General features: G+C 38.8%; 1 protein-coding gene across 3 annotated transcripts in view; it reads right to left on the bottom strand.

Annotated features, from left to right (window-relative positions):
* Positions 1–1,354: 1,354 nt before the first annotated feature.
* Positions 1,355–27,081, bottom strand: part of LOC102686847 (sprouty-related, EVH1 domain-containing protein 2) — a 42,737-nt gene continuing 17,010 nt past the window's right edge. For 2 of the 3 annotated variants that reach the window (XM_015362827.2, XM_015362828.2), the window contains exons 2-6: positions 17,111–17,288; positions 15,717–15,885; positions 13,918–13,982; positions 5,231–5,386; positions 1,355–4,742 (exon numbers count right to left, since the gene is read on the bottom strand). In XM_015362827.2, coding sequence (XP_015218313.1) covers positions 4,074–4,742; positions 5,231–5,386; positions 13,918–13,982; positions 15,717–15,885; positions 17,111–17,288 — 1,237 coding nt within the window. In that variant the 3' untranslated portion in view covers positions 1,355–4,073. Of the gene's footprint in view, positions 4,743–5,230; positions 5,387–13,917; positions 13,983–15,716; positions 15,886–17,110; positions 17,289–26,109; positions 26,214–27,081 lie in introns of those variants that run through there. The other variant, XM_069179734.1, reaches the window with a different exon arrangement.

Raw genomic sequence — 27,081 nt, 5'->3', positions numbered from 1 at the left:
TTCAGTCACTGCTCTTCCTTTGTTGTAGGCTGCTCCCTGCGGTACATTATAATCTCAACACTCTTTCCTGGTAAGATGCTGTGGGAAATAAGAACCTGGATTCAGGTAAAGGATACCAAGCTACCACTATATATGAAATCCCTACTGAATAGAAAGGCCTAACATGACCACCATTAGACCAGTGCCCATAAACTGCAGCCTTCAGACTATACTGACAGCCCAGTAAGTCAATCTTGCTGTCAACGACAATAGTAAAATAATCAGGTGCTGAGCTCTGTGAACCTTAACATAAGAGTTGAGATCAGGAAATATTTAATGAATGAGATAGCAAATCCACAGAGTGAAGCTGAAGAAATCGCACACATAGTAAGGGATTTGCACCTGGTGATTAATTACCGGCACACGTTTAGATATGCAACTGCTAACAAAACTAGACAAAAGACAGATACTGGAAAGGCTTCTTAATTCTCTGCAGAGAATGCAAAAGCAATGCCTCTTCATCTTGAATATCAGGAATGATTTTTCTCTTTGTTTCTATTCCTCACTGAGAAAAAAAAATTGACCTAATTAGCGAGGGAAACTTTAAATGCTTTCATATGTGGAGCTTGATACTGTTAACAGTCACCAAGCTCCAGTATGAGAAAAACTGGAGTATTATTTATGGATTACTGAAAACAATGTGAATTGCATTGATGCCATAACTTTCAAGACCACAGGTATACATGTAAAGAAAATAAAACCTAGTCTGGTAAAGATTTTAAATGACATTTATATCGAAGGCTCTGGAGGGATGGAAATAGTCAAGTTCAATGAGCCTGAGTGGTCATACACTCCTGATGCCATTACCTCACCTGAACATTATTAATACTGTACCTAATCCCCTCCTCTCCCTCGCATCTCTGCTCCAGCCCATCTCCACCCCTGCAGAGTGAGGAGTGACCAAGGGGCAGCTGCAGGGCTGTTTCAGCCCCCTTGTCCACTGGCCAGGAGGTGAGCCAAATTTATTGTGAAAAAGCACGCAAACACCTTCCAAATGCTTGGGTGTGGTTATTCTTAGTGAAAAGTTCATTTCACTCTTCTACAATTAAGGCACATGTGCAAATCTGTAACTCTACCACATTACACAAAGACATACAGACCAAAATGCATATTAATATTATCTTCAACTACTTCTGTATCTGTGGTTGCAAGACCTACGTAAGAAGAATTAATTTGCTAGAGAACAAACATGCAGAAACTAGTTACCTCCACACCTCTAGACACAAACTGCCACAAGCACTCTGCGCATTGTGGACAGGAACTATAAAAAAGGGAAAAACAATCTCAAATTTCTCTTTACCACCAAAGCAAAGCATTTTGAACTTTTTTCTTTTCATTTTTATTTTACCCTCTTATCTGCCATAATACATTGGAAGCAGACATAACATGTCATATGACACAAATGTAGAATTACGTACTGGCCAGACCATTGATCCGGTATTTCGATATGATGTGTTGATATTTACACAGTACATTTTTGTAAAGCAAGAGCTACATCAATCATACATATTAGAAACAATAAAAAAAATAGAACTAAAAATGTACATCATACACTTGATATATTTTTTTTGCTTTTTACAGAGGTAAAAATGCTTATTGTAAAAAACAAAACTAATCAATACAACAGGGTTTATTTTATTTTGTTTTAGTATATAAGGAGATAGTAGATGTTCAGTATGCTTCAGGCACTTTCTTTAAATATTTAAATGTGTGCATTAGCTAAACTGTGCACCAAACAGATGAAGATGCTTCTGGTTAACTTCCCTACCACAGATACAAAAATAAAATTTAATTTTTCTCTAACAATGTCTGATGCCAGTATTGCAAAGCTGACTAGGATGACAATACACATCGGAGACCTTGGGAGAGGGAGACGATGAGAACGTTATATACAAAAATCCATCCACCTGTTTTCCTACTTTTCCATTACAATTTCAATGACCAGAAAGTGAGTACACTGAGAACTTTCAATACCTATCGATTTACACCAGGACAAAGAAACCTTAAGTGCATACCAACGTATGCATGACAAGAAGTTTGGGGCACTTCATAGTGACTTGCACAATATTTATTAAACTTTGTATTAGTGTTGTGCTTCTTACAAAGATAAAACCTTACAGGTTGTCCTACATGTAAGGTCATAGGGTAGTATTAACTTTGAGGCTGGTTTGTGTTTCTATTAAACATATTGCATGCACATATATATATGCATGTATATATATATGCACACATACATAGTCTATATACAAATTTCAATGTCACCCTTATTGATTAGCTATTCTAGACTAATTTCATCCCTTTCTTTTGTAACCAATATTTAAGCCTAACACCAAAAGCAGCAAAAAGCTAAAGAATAGGGTTACAAAATGAGCCAAAGAGCTCAACCTTGCAGCTAAATATCTGTATACAAATGTAAAACTGGTACAGTTATGTAAATCAAAGGCTGACAAGTAATTCTCTATGCATGATTTTCGAAGGGGCGGGTGTTCTCTCCTGCTTTCAGACCATTTTAATGGACAATGGGCATTGTTGCCATTGGCAATCCCTACAGAAAGCAGAATTAGCAGGAACAGCCCCACTGACTTTGACAGACCACTGGTAGCTGCATAAGAACTTCAGATTGTACTATGCCATTAGCTATAATTGCTATTTTTAATTTAAAAAATTTGGACATTTATTGAAATATATTACAAAAATACTCTTTTCAAGCTAATTACAAGCTTTGAATATGGGTAAAATAAAACTGTGTTGCTCTCTCGGATATATTGATAAAGGTTAATCAGTGAAGACTCACCACACCAATGGAAGAGCTTCATGTAGCTTGTACCACATATTAAGTTAACTTTTATGTGGGGAAAACGTAGAAGACGAAGTTGTATTTTGAATACATTCAAGACATGTTTTACATCTTTATTTTGGGGGGGCGTGTAGAAAAATGCATTCAAAATAATTTGGCAAAATGACATGAAAATAATAACCCCTCATAATCAGACAACCAAGATTTTGAAATCTTTTTAAGATAATGCTGTTAAACAATGGAAAGGTCACAGTCTTTTTTTTCATCACAAAACTGCCTCACACCACCTTAAATGGGTTAATATTTTTAGGTTTGCACAGATTGTGTTTCCGAACATGGGCTCAATTTTTGAATAAAAAACAAATCGTAGTGTTTTCGTTTTTTTCATTATAACAATAAAGCACCTTTAATACTACAAGTGATGATTAACCTTTACTCCAGCTGCTCACATTTTCATATTCATGAGTGTGCTTATGTTATGGGACAATATTATTTTCCCCCATTCCCTATGGCTGGCATTTCAATTCAAAGGAAAAAAAGCCTGTTGATTTCTTTAGACATTAAACATTACAACTTAAAACACCTATTACTTACTCTCAAAACAATAAAAGGTTAGCCTGCTTAGGATCAATTATTAAAGATGTTCTGCGAATTACAAACGGTGGACGTCTATATTTAAGCTGCTTAGGTTGCAATTTCGGCTTCAATTTAGTAACAAATACTATGCTGTGACACACCACTACCATTCCATTTCACCTTCCTAACAAGCGCACACGGCGAATGCACATGCACACACAGAAATGCACGCATACACTCCACGTCTGGGTGAATCGGGTGTTTTTTTTTTTAGGGAGGGGGATATACGCCAGTTAACTGCCGATAACCTTTGCTCGCAAAAGGAGAAATGAGGGATCTTCATTTGGCAAGCTAGAGCAAAAGCACCAAACTAAAACTCTGCTCACATCAACCACACGCAACATAAAAAATTCAAGTTCTTAAAACAAATCAGTGTAAAAATATAAAGTACCTGTTACATATAAATGAGTAATCATTGGTTAGTCCTTTATAATGCATGACTTGTGACGCTAGAGGCCCAAACAGACGGAGGTTTCCATTTGCCAGAGGCTGGAGAAAAATCCACTTGGAGGGGAAACAAATTCTTCAAGCCACCGTGTGCCTTTTATATCGCCCCCCCCCCCCCATCTGGAAATTCAGAAGAAAGAAAACACAGAGCTTATCACCCCACTGCTTTATGCTTCCCACCACAACAGCGGCACGCCATCCCACACTGGTAGCACGCCCGCAGTGGCAGGTAACAGCACATACATGGTGCCAGGAAGGACAGCGCCACCAGGGCCAGCCAGCGCAGACAGAACCTGTCGTCGCTGGTGTCGCAGGAGCACGGGTCCGAGTAGTCCCCTTCGGGGTCAGACATGCAGTGGTAAAGCATGCTGTCTGCGCACCACATGAAGCTGACCCTATGGATGCAGGTTCGAATAGGGTCAGGGGCGTCCTGGCACTGGCCTCTCCCGTTCTCCTCGTGGTTGAACATGTCCCTGCAGTACACGCACCTTGACCTCTCGCCATCCTCCTTCCGCCTCCTGGCCTTGGACTTGAAAGATCGGGGCTGAGTGTTCACCACCCCACCACCCCCGCTGCCCTTCAGCTCCTTGTGGCCAAAGTCAGAGTTGGGGACGTAGGGGTAGTTGTAATCGTGCTTTGAGGCGTCGCTTTTGGCAAAATGTACGTAGGAGTCGACCTCCTCGGGGTCAATGAACTTCTCCCGCACGGCCGCATGCCTGTAGTCCTCATAGCCCGTCAGCCAGGTCTTCTCCCGAGGATTGATCCGGACAATCTCCTCGTCATCGTCTTGGAAACTGACGTGACGGGGCAGCTTGGGCACGGACTAGCAAGAGGAAGAAAATCGGTCAATTGACAGAAAACATCTCAGCACCGTGAATGTAAATGGTTTCTAAGGGTAACCAATGTTGCTGGAACTTAAGTCCTAGTCAACAGGAAGGCAACGAACTTGTAAACATGTACAATTCTGTACATTCTTTTTTAATTGTGCAGGTACCACTGAGCAAGAAACAAAACAAGACGCTGAAGCACATAAATTCTGTGGTTCCTTTTGGGGTTTGAAAGAAATGCCTGTCCTTTTCAAGTTAATTTTACTGTGAACAGACCAGTCCCTTCCTTTTAAAAAAGAGCATGTCATTGTACCAGAACTCCCCACAGATCAAAGGGAAGACCCCACAGCTTGATGAACGCATACAAAGAGCCCGAGTCTATACACAAGAAATCAGAACACAACCGACAGCAGATTGAAACATTCAGTAAACATCCTGGTGTACAATGGCAGGCGCCCCTGCTCGTCGGACTGACGAGACTGACCTGATCCAGAAGGTAGTGATCTGGAGGGCTGTAATGGTCGTGCAAGTGGCCCAGGATACAGCGATGTCTGCGGGTTTCACAGAAGTTAGGGGAGGCTAGCGCCTGCATAGAGTGATCCTTCTTTTGGGAAGAGTTCGAAGAACTATCTGTAGCGTTCTTTATTGATGGGGCGAAACAAATGCACATCATTAAAATATTATAACAAAATCATAATTCAGCTTCAAGTTATCTAACAAGAGTCCTCTGCAATTTCTAAATGCTGAGATTTGGAAAAGCAGAAAATGTCTTAACTTGCATTGCATAATAATCAGCCAGAATGACTGTCTCTTTGGATGAAACTACAAGCTGTACATCTAATGGAACCTAATCTAATTGGACTTCCAAGTCATACTAAGGGAACATGACTGGTAATCTGACCATGTGCTTTTGTGGATGGAAAGAACCTGAGGGGATGTGGCCACAGAAAAAAGAGGGTCAAAGAAATGATATTAAAATACACTCAAATCTGTTACGGCAGCACTTGACAGACAATCCTAAATCTATTAAACAGGATAATGTTCTTTCACACAATATTCCAAACCTCACCTTGTCCTATCAAAAGAGATCCTCTACATTAGGAATGGTTTGCACCATTATAATATAAATTAGCTCTGAATTAATTACTTGTCATTTGCTGTATTTATCTCATCCATAATTTATACTTAAAGACTAAAGAATTGAAATACTACATATCTGGTAGGGTGAGTGGGGTGAATTCAGCATTCAGTAACTTACAAAACCTTAACCATGGCTGTTATTCTGTTAGGAATTTATTGAAATCAGTGAGCTGCATCACCAGCAAGGCAGCCATAGAATTTGATTAAGATCTCGTTGTGCACCACGATGAAATCCGCTGACATTATTTATGAAAAGCCTGTGAACCAAAGCTGTAACTCTTTGGTGAAACAAGGTCTCACTCTCATACCTCATGGTGGACAAAACTTTTTCAATCCACTATAATATATACGTAAATGCAGGTGGCACTCTTCCTACTGGATCAGAAATTCTAGTCCAATAAACCAGTATGTGACTTTAAGAGGTGCTGTCTTTTTGATTATACTTTAAAAATGTCCTGACTACACTAAGTCATTAACAATCCTAATACACCCATTGTAAGTTGTGTAAACGTTTTAAAACAAAACTGCATCTGCAAAGTCTGACCTCAAATACATTGTTGTTCCTCCCTCAAACAAGGCCTACTTCATCTAATACTTGTATTACATGGCCAAATAAATAATGAAGTCTCTCTCTTTCATTAGAATAGGCAACAAAAGTCCTGTCCTTCAATAACTGCAAGCAATATGTTCCGGAAACAAAGATAGTTTTGATGTGTAGTGGCGCCAGCCTATTTGGCAGTGCCAGTCTTTCTGTGCCAGGTGGAAGTGAGACTTCGGGCACTGAAGTGGTGTTATTGAAGTCAAGGGTGAAATGAAGCAAGAACTGCCAGTCTCTTATCTCCCTCTGGGTCTCCTTTCCAATGACGGGTTTATTTCGAACACAGCTGCGTCATTTAAGGCACTCTACCTGCACTGGAAAATAAACCTCTTTTGTCTGGTCTTTCTCAGGCAAGCTACATTGTCCCTCCCCACCAAACAAAAAAACACAAAACACGTGTACTACTCTGAATTCAGCCGTGAGGTGAGGAAAAATAAAATAGGTTGAAACCTTAACTAACCCTCCTGCCCCCTCCACACATACTTCTCATTTACACTTAACACCATCAGTTCAAGTGCCATGAGTATTCAGGAAACTTCGACTAAAGCCAGAGCACTGCAGTTATTTATACTATAAGAAAAACAGCCCTGTTTTAGTTGGGGTATGAAGACCTTTCCTGCAATGCAATTAACACCTTCATTACTGTGCTCGAGTTCTGGAGTACACAGCTGGTCAGAAAGGGTTGGTAGACCAGATCGCTACACCTAATGGTTTTAAGGTGGCTTTCTACCTTACTTTTTAATGCTCTGTTACAACACACAGCTGCCCTAATCTGTCCCTGCATGTTATGGTACAATACAGTTTAGCTTCTATAAAACACTACAGTATGTGGTCCCCAGCACCAGTACCAGGCGACTTTGATCTGCTCATCACACATTAAACAAAATAAAGTTCAAAGTAGAGCTGCAGACCATAGTGTCTTGTAACTAAGGAGTTAAAGAGCACTGTTCTCATGCTGCAGAAGCATCTAATCCTAGACGTGGAGGGTCATAGGTCAGCACATTTTATAGTCTCTTTAAATCTTAGGACCCAGTGAAGCTGTGAAAATGGTCCAGTTTAAACAATAATTGGTAGAATTGTTTATGAACTGGGTGGAACTGGGAAATTAAGAGAAAAGTTAGAATGAAAACCGTCAGACAAAGTGACCATCCAGGGGTGAGTCTGGACAAATTAGTCTCAAAATAGGCAACCTTTAACAGTGTTCAAAGCCTGCATATGGAATACGATGAAAGTCCAAAACGTCCACTGATGTTCGTGCATCCTAAGACCTGTCACTTGGTTATATATGCTTATAAAATCTCAAAAAGTAAAATATCAAAATGTATTCTTTCAGTACAGCTCCATGTCTGGAGCTGCCATGAGTTTTGAAAGTGTCATAAACACAAGCAACCTGGGATGTACTGCCCAGAAGGTTTTGATACTCTTTTTTTACATGTGCCTATGAAGACTTTAGAACAGAGAGCCAAAAATAATACAGGCCTCCCTCCCAGCATTGCCAAAAGCTTAAGCCAACATGATTTAAAAATATGTTGAGAAGGATAACCGGGTCCGTCTGCTAAAGATAATTAAAAGCACAGACCCTTTCAAATGTTTACACTGAAAGCAGTATAAAATAATAGATCTGAGGTTTAATAATAGGCGATTGTAACAGGAAAGAAAAATTAAAATTCTTTGGAATTTTTCAGAGTAGAGATAAGTGCGACTTCAAAGGGGTTTTACTGTAACACTTATTTGAAGATGACTTTTTGTAGCATTGGGTTTATTCTAAACTACATGAATCGTAAACTTTTTCAAAGTGAGACATGGCCAACAAAAAGTGCTGATGGGTCATTTCAGGACTCAAATATTTTGCAACTGCACAAAATGCCCTGTATCAGCATAATTGCACTATGCCGTACATCCTATAGTGTTGGAGGAAAGCAATTGCATGTTCTGTAATTAACAAAAAACTGTGTTTTGTTTTCTTTCAAAAAGAACCATTGCCCGATAAGTGCACATTTCAGCTTAATAATAATGATTCCTTACACTTACATAGTGCTTTTCTGGACACTCCAGACAAAGCCTTTTCCAGGTAATGGGGACTCCCCTCCACCACCACCGATGTGTGGCCCCACCTGGATGATTTGACTGCAAACCTAGTCCACCAGAACGCTCACCACACATCAGCTCTCAGTGGGGAGGAGAACAGAGTGATGAAGCCGATTCATAGAAGGAGATTTTTAGGAGGCCATCATTGGTAAAGGCCAATTGGAAATTCGTCCAGGAAGCCGGGGTAACACCCCTATGCTTTTCGAGAAATGACCTGGGATTTTTAATGACCACAGAGAGTCAGGACCTTGGTTTTACGAAGGACGGCAACGTTTTGTGTGGAGCATTAGGATCCACACAGACAGCTAGGTGAGCACCCCCTACTGGCCCCACTAACACCTCTTCCAGCAGCAACCTTAGCTTTCCCAGAAGGTCTCCCATCCAGGTATTGACCAGGCTCACATCTGCTGAGCTTCAGTGGTTTGGCAGTTGTAAGATGCAGGATGATATGGCTACTAATCTTGGGATTAACCAGGCACGGAATGTAGAATGTGAATGCTTTCAGGTTGTCTATATACACCAAAACAGATGCTTCCACTGCAGAACTTAGAGTTATACAACCATTTATGCATTTGTATAATATTAAATACGATACAAATGAGGAGGCCATTCATCCCATCTACCCAGTGACGAAAATTATTAAACGAAACAAATAAAACATAAGTAAAACTGATTAAACTTAAGCAAAAATAAATGATCTGTGCCACTAATTAAGGCTTCATAACATAATGAATGAAGATCAGTGTACTGGTTTGAAATGTCTGACATTTAGTTATGGAAGAGAAATTGAAGAAGGCTGTCGTACGTTTACAAAGCACGTCAAATTATATAATCTCACTCACTTTAAAACAAAGCTGTGCTGATAAAACGAACCTGTCAGACAGAACACGACAAAGAATTCCAGAAAAAAATTCCCTGAGCGTAATTTGGAGAAGGTACATGGACAGTGGGATAATACATGTCAAAAACTAATTGTCTGATGTGTTTGTGACTTTGTCACAAAAATTGGAACTCTGTAATTGATGCAACTGTAAGTTAACAAAGAAGGTGGCATTTGATGTTTTCGAATTTGCCAAAATAGCAATTACATACAAAGAACAGAACCCTGTAGGTCCTAAACAGAAAAACAGGCCCTAAAAGGGGTAATTAAAGAGCACATTTCTACAGTGTGGACTTGCCGTAACTGTCATCTGGGGATTTGTTTTCTGGTATGAGTTACTCCTCCCTGCTTTGACAGGGCTCTGAAGAAACGTTCCAAAACCTTGATTTGAAAAAATGTGGAAGCACTGCATCACCAGAGGGAATAAATAAATATTAAGAAATAAAAGCAATATTAACAACCGTGTAATTCATGAAAGTACAACTGCGCTTTTACAAAAAAGTACACTCAGCTATGTAAACATTTCAGCAGCAATAGATTAATGTCAATCCTGTTCCCAAGATTGAATATCCTGTGGAAATTACAAGCTAACTCTTCTAAAGCAGGAGTTTAAAAAAGAAAAAAAAAAGTTGTCTGCCCTTGGGCTCTGATTAAACTCCTTCCTGTCACCAATAAGACAGATGGTCTGAACCAGCCAGGGGAGGTGGGGAACTGGGAGTTTTGAAAAGCAAGGGTGCACAAAAACCAGGCATGGCTCTCTTCAGGGCTGTTGATTTCAGATCCCACTTCCTCCCAGCATGTTCCTCAGGCCTTGCTCTGCGCGTGGTGTTATTCTCCGCAAGGCAATTCCCTGATCCTTTTTCAGTGCTAACAGGAAGTTGTCAATCATCTCCCTGTCACCCGGCCAATGCTGCCTCTTTCTTGAACAACATAATGTTTACAAGCTGAGCCGGGCCTGTTCTGCATGTAGCAGCCAAGAGCTCAGAACACAAAAACCATTCCAGAGGCAGAAAACAGCCCCTGCTTTGTGGAGAGTTTTTTTTTTGTTTTCCTCGAAGGCCTAAATGCGGGTAAGAGGTGATTTTCTATAGGCCGCTGCACATCGAAGACTCCAAGATATTTGACAAAGTAGAATTACCTGTCTGAACCACTTAGGTTCTACCCATACAGCTGTGCAACACTCAATCCAGGGCTTTCATGTTTTGTACGTTTTGTTTTTTAACTTATTTTTTTTTATACCCCAATTGCATGGGGAAGGAGAAAAAACAATTACAGAAGAATACTGGCCACAGACATCTTCCAGAGATACATGACCTATTACACTGCTGTAGGAGAAAAGCGGGGGAGAAAACTGCTTAGACAAGGAACATGAAACATCACGTCATCTGAGTGACGTCATCAATAACGTGTCCCAGGCCACAAATGCCGTGAAAGGCCGAGTGCAGCCGAACTGTGAACCTTCCCAGAACCAAAATATCATCTAAATATCTGAACCAAAAACAGAAAAAGAAACAGTTGGCTCTATCCAACTCCACAGAAGTCATCTCAGCTGCTAAGAAAACTCACTCGCCGAGCACTGGCAGTGTTACATCAGAGTAAGTTCTGTGTTTTTTAAGCAGGATTGTACAAGTCACGCAAACAAACTTGCCTATATGCAGTGGTGCAGGATACGTCGATGTAAAAATGAATCACGTGTGGGTACAAAGAAAGGTGGGGGCACCTTCCGCGGCGATGAAGTTTATTTTTGGAAATCAAGAAACCCAACTAACCTCACGTATTACTACCTATCAGGAGTGGCTACTTGCTGGAGGAAAGCCTGCAGTAAAATAAACAATTATCATTGTCAGTATAAAAGCCTTTGCAGCACTGTTATGCTGCATTTCTGCTGCTGGGCTGAGACAGAACTGCTAAAGTCCCGATGACTCATGTAAAGATCTCGACTGTGGAAATTAGGGCTATTCAAAATATGTGACATAACACTGCTGTTAGAGCTGTACCAGCATTTTGATGGTAACTTTTAAGGAGGAACAGATTTATTGACATTTTCAGCACTTTTTACATTTGTTTGCGTGATAAACCTTATGTGTGGTTTCATATAGTTCAGTATTCTACTGAACAGTGCCAGAATTAGGATGCAACAAAACTGAACTATTCACAACAATAAAATACTTGCATTCTTGGAATTAAAGAGGTTTTATTTCCATAGTGCGAGGAAACCGATGTTGAGTATTTGCACATTTTAGTTAACAAAAAAACATCTAATCTCAATAAAGTGTAAATTGAAGGGATTATAAGTGCTTTTGCACTGCCAGAAAAAACTAAATAAATGAATGTGTAACTCAGAACACTGTCTCTATCCTAGATGGGCATAAAGAGTTATGTGGGTCAAAGAAATCAAACTATTATATAGATATTCTACCTTTTCTATTTTTCTTTAAAACAAGATCAAAAATGGGCATTACAATAATTACAAGCCACCCATAATGCATCACTAACATTTTATAGCAAAAGTAATGAGTGTAATAAACATATAGGAAGTGCTATAATTATAATGTGGAATACCCAGACAGAAAACTCAAGATTTACATATTGAAATATTCAGACTTTTTTTGCTAAGCAGTGTGGGAGAACAGGTTCAACCTGAAAATAAGTAAGATGTTCAACATTCGAGTCATATTTCACATGCAAGGATAGAGTAACGCAAACATTTTAGCTTTTAGATGTTAATGAAAATGCCATTTTAAACTGTTAAAAAAAAACTACCTTTCAACAACTAGTCAACTGGGAACACCACAGATTGTCAGTGTCCCTCAACAACTGAACTTAAGTACTCGCAAGGGTTAAGTATGGGCTGTGTTATCTGGAACAGTTCAGAAGTAATGTACCCTCCCTGCCTCAGAAGCTGTAAATCCAGAACAGCATTGCTGCTGTCTGCAGTGACTTGACTTGTGCAGGGAATTTCAGGAAAGGTCACTTCCATGGCTTCGGAAGACCCAGTTTTCCAGCCAGCAATGATAGGCATGAAAGCCACTACCCCACTGCCTCTGCATAACGTAACTTCCATCCAACACGGGATTATACGAGATGAAGCACAAATTTAAAAGCAATAAGGTCGAAATAATTCATTTATCTAGGCTCAAACATGAGGCTGTACAATATACACCTCATAGGTTTATTCCATGCTGAAAAAAAGAAGAAAGAGAACACAACGTTTCGGCCGTGGAGCCTCTTTTGTTCACACTGCCCTAAAACTGGGATGCAGCTTAATTTCATTTGAATTGCACACGAAGCATTCTCCTCCTAAAGAATTATATAAAACTTTGAAAACAAGACAACCATAATCTACTGTCTTTCCAAGATTCTAGCAGTTTCATCCTAATAGTTATCTAAAATGAATATCTACTCTGTAGAGTACCTGGTCATTATAGTGAGACAACTACCAATATCCCAGGCAACATAACATATCACCACAGAAATCCTGTATAGAATTACTGTTTTGTCCATCTTCCAGTAAGAGGCTGTAGGGTTACACAAAGTATCCAAGCTACAGAGTGTTAAGAAAAAGTACACCTTTAATAACAAACAGAATTCCTGCAAATCTAAAGTGTCAAAGTCTTAAAGAAAACGACAGTTGTCAATAATATGAAAGTGGATTCCTCTTGTACTAAACCAATCAATACTCCGCCAAGTGTCACCAAGTCCCTGACAGACCTGATGACACAGATGCGTACTTATGGAGCAACGCAAAGCCATGACAGCCTGAAACGGCTGCACATTCTTACACCGAGAGTGCTGTCTTCTCAATATTTTCTGGTTGTGCCACGAGAGGTGACCAGCTCTGTCTGAGCTTATGTGACTCCTCTAAAGATTGTTTGTCAAGAGTAAACCATTAGCTCTATGGGCAGGCTTCCCTTTTTCCCTATGCACCAATAAATCACCCTGGCAGGCAGCTGGGAAACAGCTGCTAATGATAGCTTTACTGTGGAGTACAGGAAATCACCTTTTAACCCAGCCTGCTGTTGTTCATCTCCTATGACTGTGACAAAAGAACGGAAACAAATGAAATGCCAAGTGTCGGGAGAGTCTGGTCAAAACACTACAGGAAACCTGGCTGGCCTCTTATCACACTGACAATCTCAAGAAAACAAAGGGACATCTCTTCCAACTAGACTCTGAACAAAAATAACAACAAAAGCTTCTGCACTTCTGGCAAACTTCACATGTACGTCAAAATACTTCAAATGAAAAATAAACAGAAAAATAGAACGGTTAAAAAAACAACAAAGCTGTGAGGAAACATTCAAATAAAGTAAAAATATTCAAGGGAAACTGTGACTTAAGGCAGGATAAGCGGTTCGTTCAGAGACAGGAGACCAACTGCACATATGAGGAGTTTACCAGTAGTGATTCACTAAGGATGTCCTGAACTGAAAAGGCTGAGCTCTACATTAGTGTTGAAACTTACTGTGAACACATCATCATCTCCAACCTCAGTCTCATTCTGGATTGTCGAAGAGGAGGTTGTGGATCCTAAGAAGAAAATGGAAGAAAACAACTCAATATTAAGAGCTTTTGGTAGTTAAATTGCTGAATGAATTATTGCTACTGAAGGCAGAATTAGTATGCAATTCATCTGCTTCTTCCAGCTCTGTCCTTTCAGTTACACTGGCTTGTTTCACTACAAAAAGCATGAAAAATATTGACAAAAAGTAGTTTGCTCTAATGAAAAAAAAACATGCATGGAATTCCATGACAGCTGAGCAAACCTATAGACTTGCTTGGACCATATAAAATACAACACCATAGACAATAAAAAAGACAACTATGATCAAACCCACTATTACAGTATCACACCATTACAGAGGTACAATTTCATTCAAAAAGTTATTCTACACAAAAAAGCAAACATATAGCACTATTATGAGCGTACAACAGAACTTAAGTCCTACCCTGATAAGGACATGGTATGGATAAATGTTTTAGGTAGACTGAACATGTATTACTACTTCTAAATGTGTTGCTATCCAGTACAGTCAAGAAAGAAAAAGGTCTGAAGAACGTCTTTGAAAAACAGTTTGTTATTCACTCAGGGAAATGGCCTCCAGTTTGAAGCCTTGTGTTTCTACTTACAAGTGTCTTGAAGGCATAAATCATGGTTATGTTGCGATTGGCTCAAAAGGCGAAATGAAGAACAGAACAGCTACGGGATTTGGCTTTAAACCCACGTAAATGGGTCAAAGAAAGAAACAGCAATGGAATTAAATCCACTAATGATTTTCTGGTAATGGAATACATACTCACACATACAAGATGATGTGCTGGTTAAATCAGAAACAGACAAAAAAGGGCCTCAATGTAACTGAAAAGAAAGTGTATGAAGCAGTAATGATCCTTCAACAATCAAAGGAGGAAAAACCCCCCCACTGATTTCTGGTATAAAATTGTTTTAATGTATGTCACTCTGAGACGAACAGAACGGGCGATGTGAAAAGGTGAAAGGTTAATTGCACATGGCTCCGAATGGTCAGAAAATTGCATCTTGCTGTCTACACCATTTAGCCCACATACTGAACATCTGAGATCTAGGTTTCTTCTAAGAAAAAGAGACATTGCTCAGGAGGTGGAAACTGAGGTGTACAGAGTTTTGGTTTAATCCACAAAGAAACTGCAAATGTAAATTTATTATCAGAAGGAAGGTAAGATGCAGCATCCCTGTAATGCCTTCTATGGGTTTGATTGACATGTTACAAAAAAGGTACAAATGACAACAAAAGCCCTAAAAATACACCGATGGCTTCAACTATGGCAATGAATGAAAATTTCAGTTTTAATTTACGTCATCAAATCATGTTAAAATAAATGAATCTGCATAAATAAAAGAATTAACAAAGGATGTTTACAAAAAATGTATTAGCTATACTAAAACTATTGACAGGCGGGAAAAGAAGTGTTAGCTTTCAAAAGGATAAGGAAATGTGCTATATAAAAAATAGACCTGGTCAAAAGGGTCTATTACAGTAGTAAGTGCAGGAAGTGACAAGATGCAACATTGAATGAAGTTTAAACCGAACTCTGTTAAGAGCTGTAGAAGTAAATTCATAACATTTAGTAAATTCTGTAATCAAATTTTCAGCATTTTCCTTCTTAATGAGATTTGACTGATTCCCCCAAAGACTGAAACAAAACACGGATATATTTGACAATGTCAGAACCCTAGTATTTTCATTCAATAAAACACCTGAGGAGCTCTCTCAAGCAGAATACCTTCAGTCAGGTCTTCGATGGCTTTCCGTACGCCTCTGTCAAACGCTCGAGCATCTGCGGGACTTTGAAAAGTCAGTCCACATTTTTTGTTGTCGACTTTCCAGTGGTGAAACGTCGGAGTTGCCTTGGTGTATATCAGATCTTTCTTCAAGAAACACTCAAGAATTACCTGAAAGAAAACAGAGCAAGATGAGGTTCCCTCCCCCCAAAAAATATTTCCGAAAACATGCAAGTACCAACAGAAATTACATTTAAATTATCCAAAAAGCCTGAACAACCTATTTTTTTCTGCCCGTCCGTCAAAACACTTTCAGTCTTAATGGGCTAGATTATCTTTTGAGAACAGACTTCTAATAGAGCAAAGTAATATTCAATGATTTTGTTTCAAGGAAATACTCCATCACTATGTGTGAAATAACGTTCTTATTTTGACAGTCTTCAATAGACTGAAGCTCTTGGGGAATGGTCCTAAGCACTTTAGAAAAAAATCCACAGATTTATTTTTCTTCCTTTCCTAAGTCCCCTTGTTTTAGGGGACAACATGAATAATTTCAGTGAAGTGCTACCCAACAAAGACATTCCCTGACAGGATGAGGGTCCACAATATCCAGGTTAAAATGAACACATAATGTATTGTGTATTAATTAATGGCACAATTTCCTCAGGAAAATAAAAACAAAACTTCAAGATAACACAGGACTTAAATATATTTTGCCAGGTTCCATGGCAGCTTTTTGAAGATTAATGAGCCTTCTTCGATTATAGCATAATTGAGAAACTGAAGCGCTGTTCGATTTGAGTTCAGCACTGTACCTCTCACTGACCTTGGAAAATGATCTACATAAGATAAGAAGGGTTACAGAAAAGAGAAGGCCATTTGGTTCACCTAGCTCATTTGATAGTAGCTAATTGATCCAAGGATCTCATCCAGCCATTTCTTGAAAGAAGCCATGATATCGGCTTCAGCAACATGGCTGGTAGGTTGCTCCATACTCTCACAACCCTTTGCAAGAAGTGCCTCTGTTTCAAATGCATTTCCATGTAGTTTCCTTTTCTTTGGTCCTGTATATTGTACAGTGTCTGGGACACCAGGGACAGACAAACTCCCAGTCAGCCAGCCAGAAAGAGACTGGTAATCTCTCAATTGTGGGATTCATCCTGCATACCAGGTGGTGTCTTTTAAAGATGAGTCATGCTGTGTTCTGTTTTACAAACGGTGGGACCCCAGTGTCTGTTAGAAAATCTTCAAAGTCTGTGACCAGCTGTCTTTACGGCGAGAAGATTGGTCTTTGATATAAGCCTACTCAAGGCAAAGGGTGTTTTTTTTTATTTTTATTTTGAGACAGGCACGTCTCAAAATTTCTATTAGAAATGGAAGACACGGCCATCAGTACCTGCTTGTCTTTAAGGCGCTCGCCGTGAATAAGGAAGCCGCTCTTCCCGCCCAGCTCCGAGTGAATAACCTTACAGACGCCAACTCTGCTCAGACCACCGCCTTCCTGTGCAAGCCATCCTCCGCTAGAGTCATCTCGGGTCATAACCACTGCTTTGACACGCACAATGTAGCTGTCACTGTGCAGGAAAGAGAAAGAGGGTTCGGTCAGACATCAAAACAGTCTTTGAATATAGAAAAGGCAAAATAAATTTTAAGTCCCTTTTTCCTAGTGACAAAATCAACTACAAAATCAACCCCATGCTCTTTTGTTTCAATGTAGTTTTTAGTCAAGAAATAATTTTGCGTGGCGTTTGACAAACTTTGCTCCCCCATAAGTGAACAGTTGTCATTTGAAACTCTAGTAGAACTCCGCACCAAGCAATGACTGGAAACAAAACTGTTAAGGGACTATGAAGAGTGGGAAATCCCCACTGTAGCACACAAATGCAGACTTGACTTTACTAAGCATTGAGCACCGTGACTGAGTAGCACACTTGCCATCACCACACCCTCTGAGCAAAGGTATTTGGGCGTGTGCTTCAACATAAGCACCCCTCATGTTTTTCTTCTTCCAAGAATTAATCATAAGAAAAATGTCACAAAAGCACACAGGTCAAACACTGCTACAGTTTTCTTTTGAACTTGCTTCATTTCATGGCGGGGACGCTTAATTGCCAACTGCACTGCCTGCTAAGCAGGAAGCCAGCCATATATGGTTACTTCACTTTACCTTTTAAATAATTAACCAGGGAGGTGATCAGAGCACAATGCATCTTAGGACAACGGAGACTGACACAAAATCGATACGTAGAGAGTCACAGGGGATAGCGATTTCAATGATCAAGCTTCACAAGCCACTATTACAACCTTTTTTTATTCTTCAAAGTCACCTAAGAGGCTTTTGCTACAGAATATTTATCATTTCTTGCTACAATAAATTGTTCATGTTATTGGAAGAGCCCCAAGGCTTAAGTAGCAGAAATGCAGGGGAAATTTTCTAAAACAAAGGAGGATGCAAAGCCCTGTTAAGTCCTAATTTTATTTTATGCTGCTTGGTAAGGACAACACAGTTCAGACATCGAAGTCCCATAAACGTAACAGAGATGCATTGTGCACTTCATTGAGTCCACTGGCTAATTTCCACTCAGTCCCTCGGCTGGCTGTGGTAGCAATTAAGTCTTTTGTGATGTACCTAATTAACACATAAAGCATAATGATGCTGGTCTTGCTATTTTAATTCCCATTTTCTCTTTAATGTGATTGGTTTTCAACCAGAGACAAGGAAGCAGTTTTGGTCAATAGGGAGTCCGCTGCAGTGCAAAAATACTGGAAGTTAACGTTCTACAGAGCATATAGCACTTACTGAATTTATAATACCCTACGTTGTATCTACATGTAAATGCAACTACTGAATAATAGGAAATCCTTATTTTTCAGCAAAAAAACAAATCAAAACCTAGATCCACAAACATGTAAAAGAGCCCATCTGCACAGTTTTAATGCTTTTCCTGCAAACAGCACAATGATTCACAGTGAGATCCAACTGTTGTGGGTGTACCGAAGCATGGGGAAAGGGAAAGAGGGGTCTGAGCTGGGGGGGACTGTAGGATCTAGTGGTGGATTGGAAGAATGGCCGACGGCTCTCATGAGTGAGTACACTCTTACTAAAATCACTTTTCAGAGCCAGTAGAAGCTGAGCGACTGTTACAGACAGGAGAGAAAAACTTTTTTTTTTATTTAGATAAATGTTTAAAGCAAAACAATTAAATAGAATTAGAAAGTACCCAAATCTCTATTTTACAAAAAAAGGTAAAACCTTTGTCTAGTATTAATGCAGAAATACTGAAAACGGAGATACCCTTATCTTGAGTTCGCCATTGAGTTCAGTTGTAAAAAAAGATCGGTTTCTTCCCTTTCGTTACTTGTAAATAGTCCATTTGAGACTTTTCCAATTTGTGCATCTCTGATTTGAGCAGTATGACAGAAAACGGTCTGAATGTTCTTTCCTCAGTTACAAAGTGGAACAAAGGCTTTAGAATGTTTGAGGCTTTAGTGTGGTTGTATGTTACAGGTTATAATTTTGTTTGATTTGATTTTGCTTTAGTATAGGATTAGAAGACCTCTCTGGGGGGCCTGGTTGAAGCAGGGAATTTAGTCATTGGCGTGGGTATCTGGGTTCATCTCACATTTGTAAATAAAAAAAGGCCCTACATATTAAAATTGTGACGCTTGCCTCTAACCGCATCAAAGTATGCAGATCTCCACGTTGCCTCAATTTGCAAAACAGGTTCTTTACAGGCAAGTCTATGTCTGTCTGAGCCAAGTGCAGCTCTCCTGACATCTCTTCAAGATTGTTTTCCACACTGCAAGCACAGACTCTTAGTGGGACATGAAGGAAAGCCTTTAAGTGGTGGCAAACCAAAAAAAAAACAGAAAGGTGAACATGCATATACAGCTGTAAGTGCATTTAAGATGAACAAATTGGGAGGTCTGAAAGTCATTTATCGAAGCAGTCTTCTTTAAATCGTAATTGAGTCATTTCTTACCATCTGTGACATGAAACCAAAAATTTGTTTTCTTCAATTTTATAAACTCACCCCCTCACATTCTGCTTTCTTTAGCAGCACACTGCCAGCAGATAAAAATGACAAGAACAGTAAAGCCGCCTCTGAAGGCACCAATTCAATTTCATGACGGATACTGTTAAAAATCTATAAGACCATAAAAACGAAATGCCACATTCTTAGACCTATGATAACTTAAACAATCAAAGGACACGCATAAAGCTGCAGAAGACGGCATCCTTCACTGTACTTTTAAACACCTGAGCTTGTTTAACGATCGTCTGTTTAGAGGTATACTTTGTCGAGGATAATTAGGATGACGTGTCTGTGGTATTGCAGCTTTTACAGTTGAAATCCAACCACATTCAGGTCAAATACATCCTCTGGCTTTTTTGCATTCTCTTTCTTCCAGGCAACCAAGACAAAGCCGGTCAGTATGGAAAACTAATAGTTACATTATTTTTATTCTTTGGTGTCCATACCTAAACATGTCAATACATTGACATTTCATTGCACAGGAAAAGAAGTAGAACATGTTTTGGTGTTCAGAAAACCCACATGCAAACGGAATGACTGTTTTATGTGGTTTATTAATTTAGGGGGCATTGTGTGCAATGATGGGGTAGACTGTTTGATCACATTAAGTACATCAATAGGCAATCCCAATTAGCCATTGTGACCCATAGCTGAAGAAAAACTGTTACTGTCTGGAAACTGAAAGCTTTATGATCTCCATGTTAGAAATATTGGGTCTTTGGGAAGGACAAAAAAAAACAGGAGCATTTCCACTGGAAGAGGTTTCCTAATTCCTGAAAAGACTATACCACACATTCACGGCTTACAGCAGTCAGTAGGTATTAATTCTAAAAAATATAAAGTCACTATGGTATAATTTTATATTGTGACAGAGTAATCCGAGACAAACTGCAGCATAACCAATTGTACTTACTAAAAAGGAAAAATATTTTGTGTGGTCATTTCACTACTGTTACAAGACACCCATTTCAAACAATTCATTAATCCATAATTGGGATGCCTCATCCTGGTGAGGGCTGTGAGGAAAAAGCCTGTCCTACATGTGATTAATCAAACCCCTGGACCAGAAGAGACTCCAAGTTCTTTACTAGCCCATGCAGAAGGGGACAATTTAGAATAGCCAGCATAACTGTGTGCAGAGACAGAAAACTGCAGCACCTGGCAAAAAAAAACCCATGAACAAGGGAAGACTGTGCAAACTCTGCACAGGCCAAGCCTCAGGCTGGAATTGAACCCAGGATCCCGCAGTTGTGAGGCAAGAGCACCATTCCAAAAACTATCACAGAATAATCGTAGGCAGACCTACAAAAACTCCTGCTTACCATCTCGCTATCAATATCCACATATAACTTCAGCTGTTAGGCAACTCTTCCTTGCACTATTCAGCCGAAGCAAGTTTAAACAAACACCAGTGGCATGCTTTGCTATGTGCTGGCAGCAGGTAGTTCAATGAAACCTGGGATTACAGCGTTTGTGCCAAAGGGCCCGATTGAGAAATTGCTCAACAAATTCTACAAGTTAGAAAACATTGGGTTAACCTTTTTCTGGCACTTTATTACAGGCATAACACTTAGAAGAATTATTTGAACTGGGTTCTGACACAAGCATTTGCATACATTTAGCAAAGGCAAATTAACGTCATGCTTATTCATTCATTTCAGGGAAAATAATCCACTGAATGACTTAATTCCCCTTTGAGTTCATACTTAGGAGTCCATCAAGATACCTACAAATGAAGAAGCCCGTGACATATCTTAACTGCCTGATAAGGAAATCATACGTTTACCAAACGATAAGAGCAAGAAAATGTTGAAAATGTCAAGAAGGTGTTTTTAGGAAACAGCTTGATATGGTTTCTGAGTATAGACTCGGTATTGCAGATAATGAAGAATGCCTAAATGATCTATTAAGGTTGTCTAACAAATCCTACTACCCTATACAGTAGACTCATTCACCACCTCGTACTGTCTTATCAGTGATTTTAGCACTAAAGTAACACCACGTGGACAGAGGGTCCCGCATAGCAGCTCCAGACAAGGGGTACATCTCAAGGTGTCTGATAAAGGCAGGACAGTTTTATTTTAGATTTCCCGTCTTTCCTCCCTTTAGGTATTTAAAATACCTATAACTAGTTCACATGGGAGAATCCTGATAAATGTAAGTACATGATTGATTAAATTTCCCTTTTCTTCCTGACATTTTTGTATCAGAAAAGGGATATCTGGAAAACAAATTAATATCCTTTTTCAAGCTTATCAAGTCCAAAAGCTGATCAGGACTTAACTTTGATGTGTTATTTTTCAGAACTCCTGAAAATATGTAATTGCTCCTTTAGGGTAGAAAGCACTTGTGGAGATGACACTGCTGCTGCATGAATTTAATATTATTAATAATAAACACATAGATAGTTTTAATAGACTATTTGAATATAAAAGAATGTCTTAACTGCACTCAAAACATCTGATTCTGAGAAAAGAGAGGTATTCTCATTTTCAGCGACTGGTACAGCAAGCAATGGAAATTGAAAAATTAATTGCAGTAAATTTTGTAGAGGTCTATTTCATGTTAGGTGATGGCTAATATTTTAAAATTTTTAAAGAAAAGAAACCCCCTTAACTTGTTAGCCTCTCCATGTGTCACCACTGAAAATGCTGGATTCAGCAATTTGCATTCAGCAAAAAGCATTTTTTCAATATTTCTGATAGCAGATCTGCAATCTGAACAGTTGATGGGAGATGATGAAGCCTTAAATTATATACTTTGTTTTAATCAGGGTTCTCTAGTCTTCGTCATGGAGGACCATTGTCTCTACAGGTTTCCTAGGTCCCCTTAAAGCACCAGCACCTGAAGAGCTGGGAGAGTAAATAAATTTGTCCAAACAAGCCATGTGTGAGCTCATTAAGCTATTAAGATCAGAGTTGGAATGATATATTCCAGTTCTCAAGCAACAGAACTGAACAGCCGATTCAAATGAAAATTTGTAAAGGTGTTATTTTGACTTTAAGATGTACTTAGTGATAAATTATAATTCATAATATATTTATCTTTCCTGCAGGAAAATGGCAATTAAGAATATACATTATGAATGCATGCGGCACAAGGTCTCAAAAACCCTAAGCCCTTGAAAGAGATGGCCTATCATGCATAACGACTATTAAAATGTGATCAATTATCATTTACTGATGTGTTATTTTCCAATGTTCACAGTTCACCACATTGCATTCCTGACTGATGCCCTATATAATTTCAAGAAGATATGTACAGCCAGACACGAGGCCTCTATATATTATCCAAAATATTCTATTCAAAGTATTCCTATTACAAAATAAAACTACAGGAAGTCCAACAACTCATTTAAACATCGACAGGCAGATAGGGGAAAAAATCATCAGAACTACTATCTTTTTTTAAAAAAATGTCTGTCTGTACCTAAAAATATATCTGGATAAAGCACACAGTTCAGGGTGGAGGGCAGACCTTTTTCCGAACAACAGAGGTCATACAAAGTCACTTAAACCTAAATGTGCACACAGAACTAAAATAGAACAACTACATTCAGCCAATCAATTATGGCTAATTTGTATCAATTTTCTAGTGGAACCAAATGTTTCATGAAAATGAAACAAGACAATAATGCATATAGAGAAATAGTCTGTGATCTATTTCACATAGTTGGGCTGAGATGAAATGGGACAGGATGCTTAAGATGTGTAGAGTATCCTACCCTAAAAATAATTCTCTTACCACATTACAGAAACTTATGAAATTTCTGTTGAACTTTTTCAAATAGAGATCACACAAACTGTAGTATTTATTTTTAATTTAGAATTTTGTTGTTGAACTTTAATATCTAAAATATTAGAAATCTGATTATAGAAAAGCTTTTATTTCTACTAAATTCTTAAAATCGTAGCCTCACCTTGTGTTCTGTGAAGGGGACATAATAAGAGGTAGCAATGTGTTTTTTAAGATACATTTGCTTCTAAATGCTAGCCATTCATAACAAGACATTTCTTAACTATCATTTCAATTGAAGTGCTGACTGAAAATTTCTTAGTATTCTTTAAGAAGACTTAACAGTAACAAACCTGAAGTTCAGAGGGTTGGAGAGAGACTTAAAGCCACTAACAGAATTGTGATGGCCTTGTGCATGAATAATCAGTGTCAGATCCACTCAGCTTGAATGAGATCTGTGGCCTCACGAAACACTACTTGGAAGATCAAATTGATCAGGATCAATTAAAGGGCCAGACCCACAAAAGAACATGCCTGGAGAGTTGTTCCCAGTGTAGTTCTGCACTATAGAAGGTAAAACTACATTATAATGGATGTGCAGGAAAAAAAAGTGAAACATGTAGTCAAACATCAATCAACCATGACTTTACCAGAATACTGAAACACTTCTAGAATGTAGCGCTTGATTACTCATTTTAAAAAATGCTAGTTAATTATTATCCTTTTAATTAGGGGAATTTGGTATTTTGATCATCCTTGCAAATCAAACCAATCGAGACCATAAAATTTCTCTTAAAATGGCTGTTTTATACCCTTTATTATACCTTTTTAAAATCTACTTATTATTGGTCCGTTCGCTAAAGTGATTACATGTCAATTATATATTTTTTATGATGACAGCAAACCATTTTCTACTTTTGGCTTTTTTAAGCAGCTCTCTAAATCATTTACAGGCAACTGCCACGTCTTTTTTCTCGTGTTATAACGCAATGCATGGAGTGAAGGGCTTGATAAACTGTGCTCTGTCGCAAAAAGATCAGATTTGGGCATGGTTATAATTACTTTTAAAAAAGTAACAGGAAGAGTACTCCTCATTCATCTTTTATCGGAAGGCTGCTTGCTCCTCATATGGAAGGGAACTGACGCCTGTCCATGGTGGAGCTTACGCCTGCACACGGAAAGTTAAGAGACGCCAGGCAACCTAGATGGGATGTCTTTGGGAGGTGGCAAGAAATCAGAAAAGCTGGAGAAAACCCAGACTTAAAAGGGAGAACATGCAAACTCCACATGTAAACACCCCGGGTCTGCCTGAACACTGGACTCAAGCACTATGATTGAGGGTGATGTTTAACAAAAACTGACAATTAAAGCACATGGTTACATTTTAACCCCTGTGACACCCTGCATGTTACATCTTGGAAATGGTGGAAGGGTAAAGACTCCAGCAAACTGAGGCAGGAACCTAGAGATTCTCATTCTTTTCCATTTTTAAATATTGCTTCTAAAGCGACAGCCACAACGGATCTCCCTCAAAACAGTTTGGATTTAACAGTTTTAACATTTTAATGAAAGACCCTTGTGCAATAAGCTCCATGGCTATATTTTGGGATTCATCTTAAAAACACCCTGAACTGCAAAGGTCTCAAATTAGACATTTTTGGAGCCCATGGTTTGTTCATGGCAGACATCTGTATAGATGCAATAATTTTACAAGTGAGCTAGCGGATGGGTTTAATGAATGTGCAACAGTCGAATGTACTGCAATTATAATACAGCAGTGGCTTAAACTGTAAATGACAATTAAAGATACCACATGATTGTGCGAAATTACAACACAGGAAAATCTGTGTTTTTATTCTGCTTTAAACATGTCTTCCTAGTTTGGTACCTATTTGAAAAAAAGTTTAAACACTTTATATTTCTATTCCATAACAATCAAATTTTAACAAATGCGCTTACAAGAAAATGCAATTGAAAACTGTAGTCTCGGTCAGAGAATGTGCTGCATTATGGTACAGTATCTGTTCATAAAGTTACAAGAGTGTACTGAGGCACAGATGCAAGAAGTCAGAAAAGAATATCTGCCGATTCATACTCTGCAACAAGGCAGTTAAACAACACCTTACACAACTGCTCATTTCTGTACATGTTATAGTATACATTAATATCCTTTAAACCTGAAGAGATTGAGGGGCATTTACGGAGCACTTTATCAAAATTTTCCAAAAGCTTTTGAGAAAAGGCCTTTTCTCAAGTCACAACAGCCATTTTCTGATTCATATTTTCTAAAAAGGCATGCAAGCATATTTTCAGCACACAAATACATCGTCTTAGTCTTTAACAATACCGTTCAATGCTAGATATAGAGTCCTGGAAGAATCTTCCTCAAACACGTCTATTGCTGAATATAATTAACCCAAATGCTGTATTAACTCCACGGAAAATGGAACAAAATATGGGGCTTTTTTTTTCATCCCCTTCAGCATATTAGCGAGACCATCTGGATAACTAAAAAAAAACCCATGAGTGATAAGAGTTATAGCCCTTTTGGCTGCATTTTAACTTCCACACACTGAGTGACAGAATGCATGAGGGCGGCTGCAACCATGATTCCTCCTGTCACCTTGTTCAGACTGGAATTAGTCTCATTTTTGCCTCGTTTCCATCTGCTCCTCAGACAGTTGCCCAGCTCACTTACCACCTGAGTGTCGGGCCACAGTCACTGTGTCACTGGTACAGTCTATTGTGAGGTCATTTCAACTTAGGGGACGGTTCTAATATGCTTTTTAAATCAAAATGCTCCAAAACAGTACTCAACATGGAGTAGGTGGAAAGTTACTCAGTTCCTCATCGTCTGCTAAGATCTGGGGACCTATTGGTATACAGTACAATCTAAATTTGTACTTCCTCATGGTCTTCCTTGGTATCCTATGCAAACAATGTATCCTGTTTCTTGCCTATAAACAAATCAAGGTCAAACCACTTCAATCCCAGATTATTAGCTCCACATTCTTCTCTTCTATTAACCACACAAGAGATCGGCTAAGCACTGTGAAACTCATTATTCACCCAGCTGCATATGGTTCCGAAGAAACTGGACTAGAAATAATCAACATGCTGGTCTTGCCATTGGGATTAATTCGATCTTCTAAAAACTGCCTTAAATAGAGGGCAGCAAAGCAGTAATTCCTATTAATAGGAAGATTATTGGGTATTGAGTATATCTCACCAGTTGTGATTCTCAGAACCACACATACCTGTAACTAAGTGGTCTGTGTGAAAGAGATTACAACAAACCTATTTTAAAATACTAATAAAAATAGATGAGTTAGCAGGCATAAAAACAATGCTTAAGTAATGGTCCTACCCTTTATTTAATTATTTCATCCAAACCATCGCTCAAAACATGATGGACAAACCCTGAACAATCAAGATGAATGTCAGCAATGTCAATTCAACAGCTTGGAAACAGTTAGAGCTGTGTCTTTCAATTCTTAATTTCAACAGGAGGGAAAGCAAAAAAACTGATTTGGACAAGCCAGAGTCTGATGATTGAAGGTGAAAGATGTTGCTCTTCTGTTATGTACCGACAGTA

This window comes from Lepisosteus oculatus, chromosome 17 (genome assembly GCF_040954835.1).
Source record: "Lepisosteus oculatus isolate fLepOcu1 chromosome 17, fLepOcu1.hap2, whole genome shotgun sequence".
Lineage (NCBI taxonomy): Eukaryota > Metazoa > Chordata > Actinopteri > Semionotiformes > Lepisosteidae > Lepisosteus > Lepisosteus oculatus.
The sequence above is the reverse complement of the archived record's forward strand: the minus strand, read 5'-3'. Positions and strand labels throughout refer to the sequence as shown.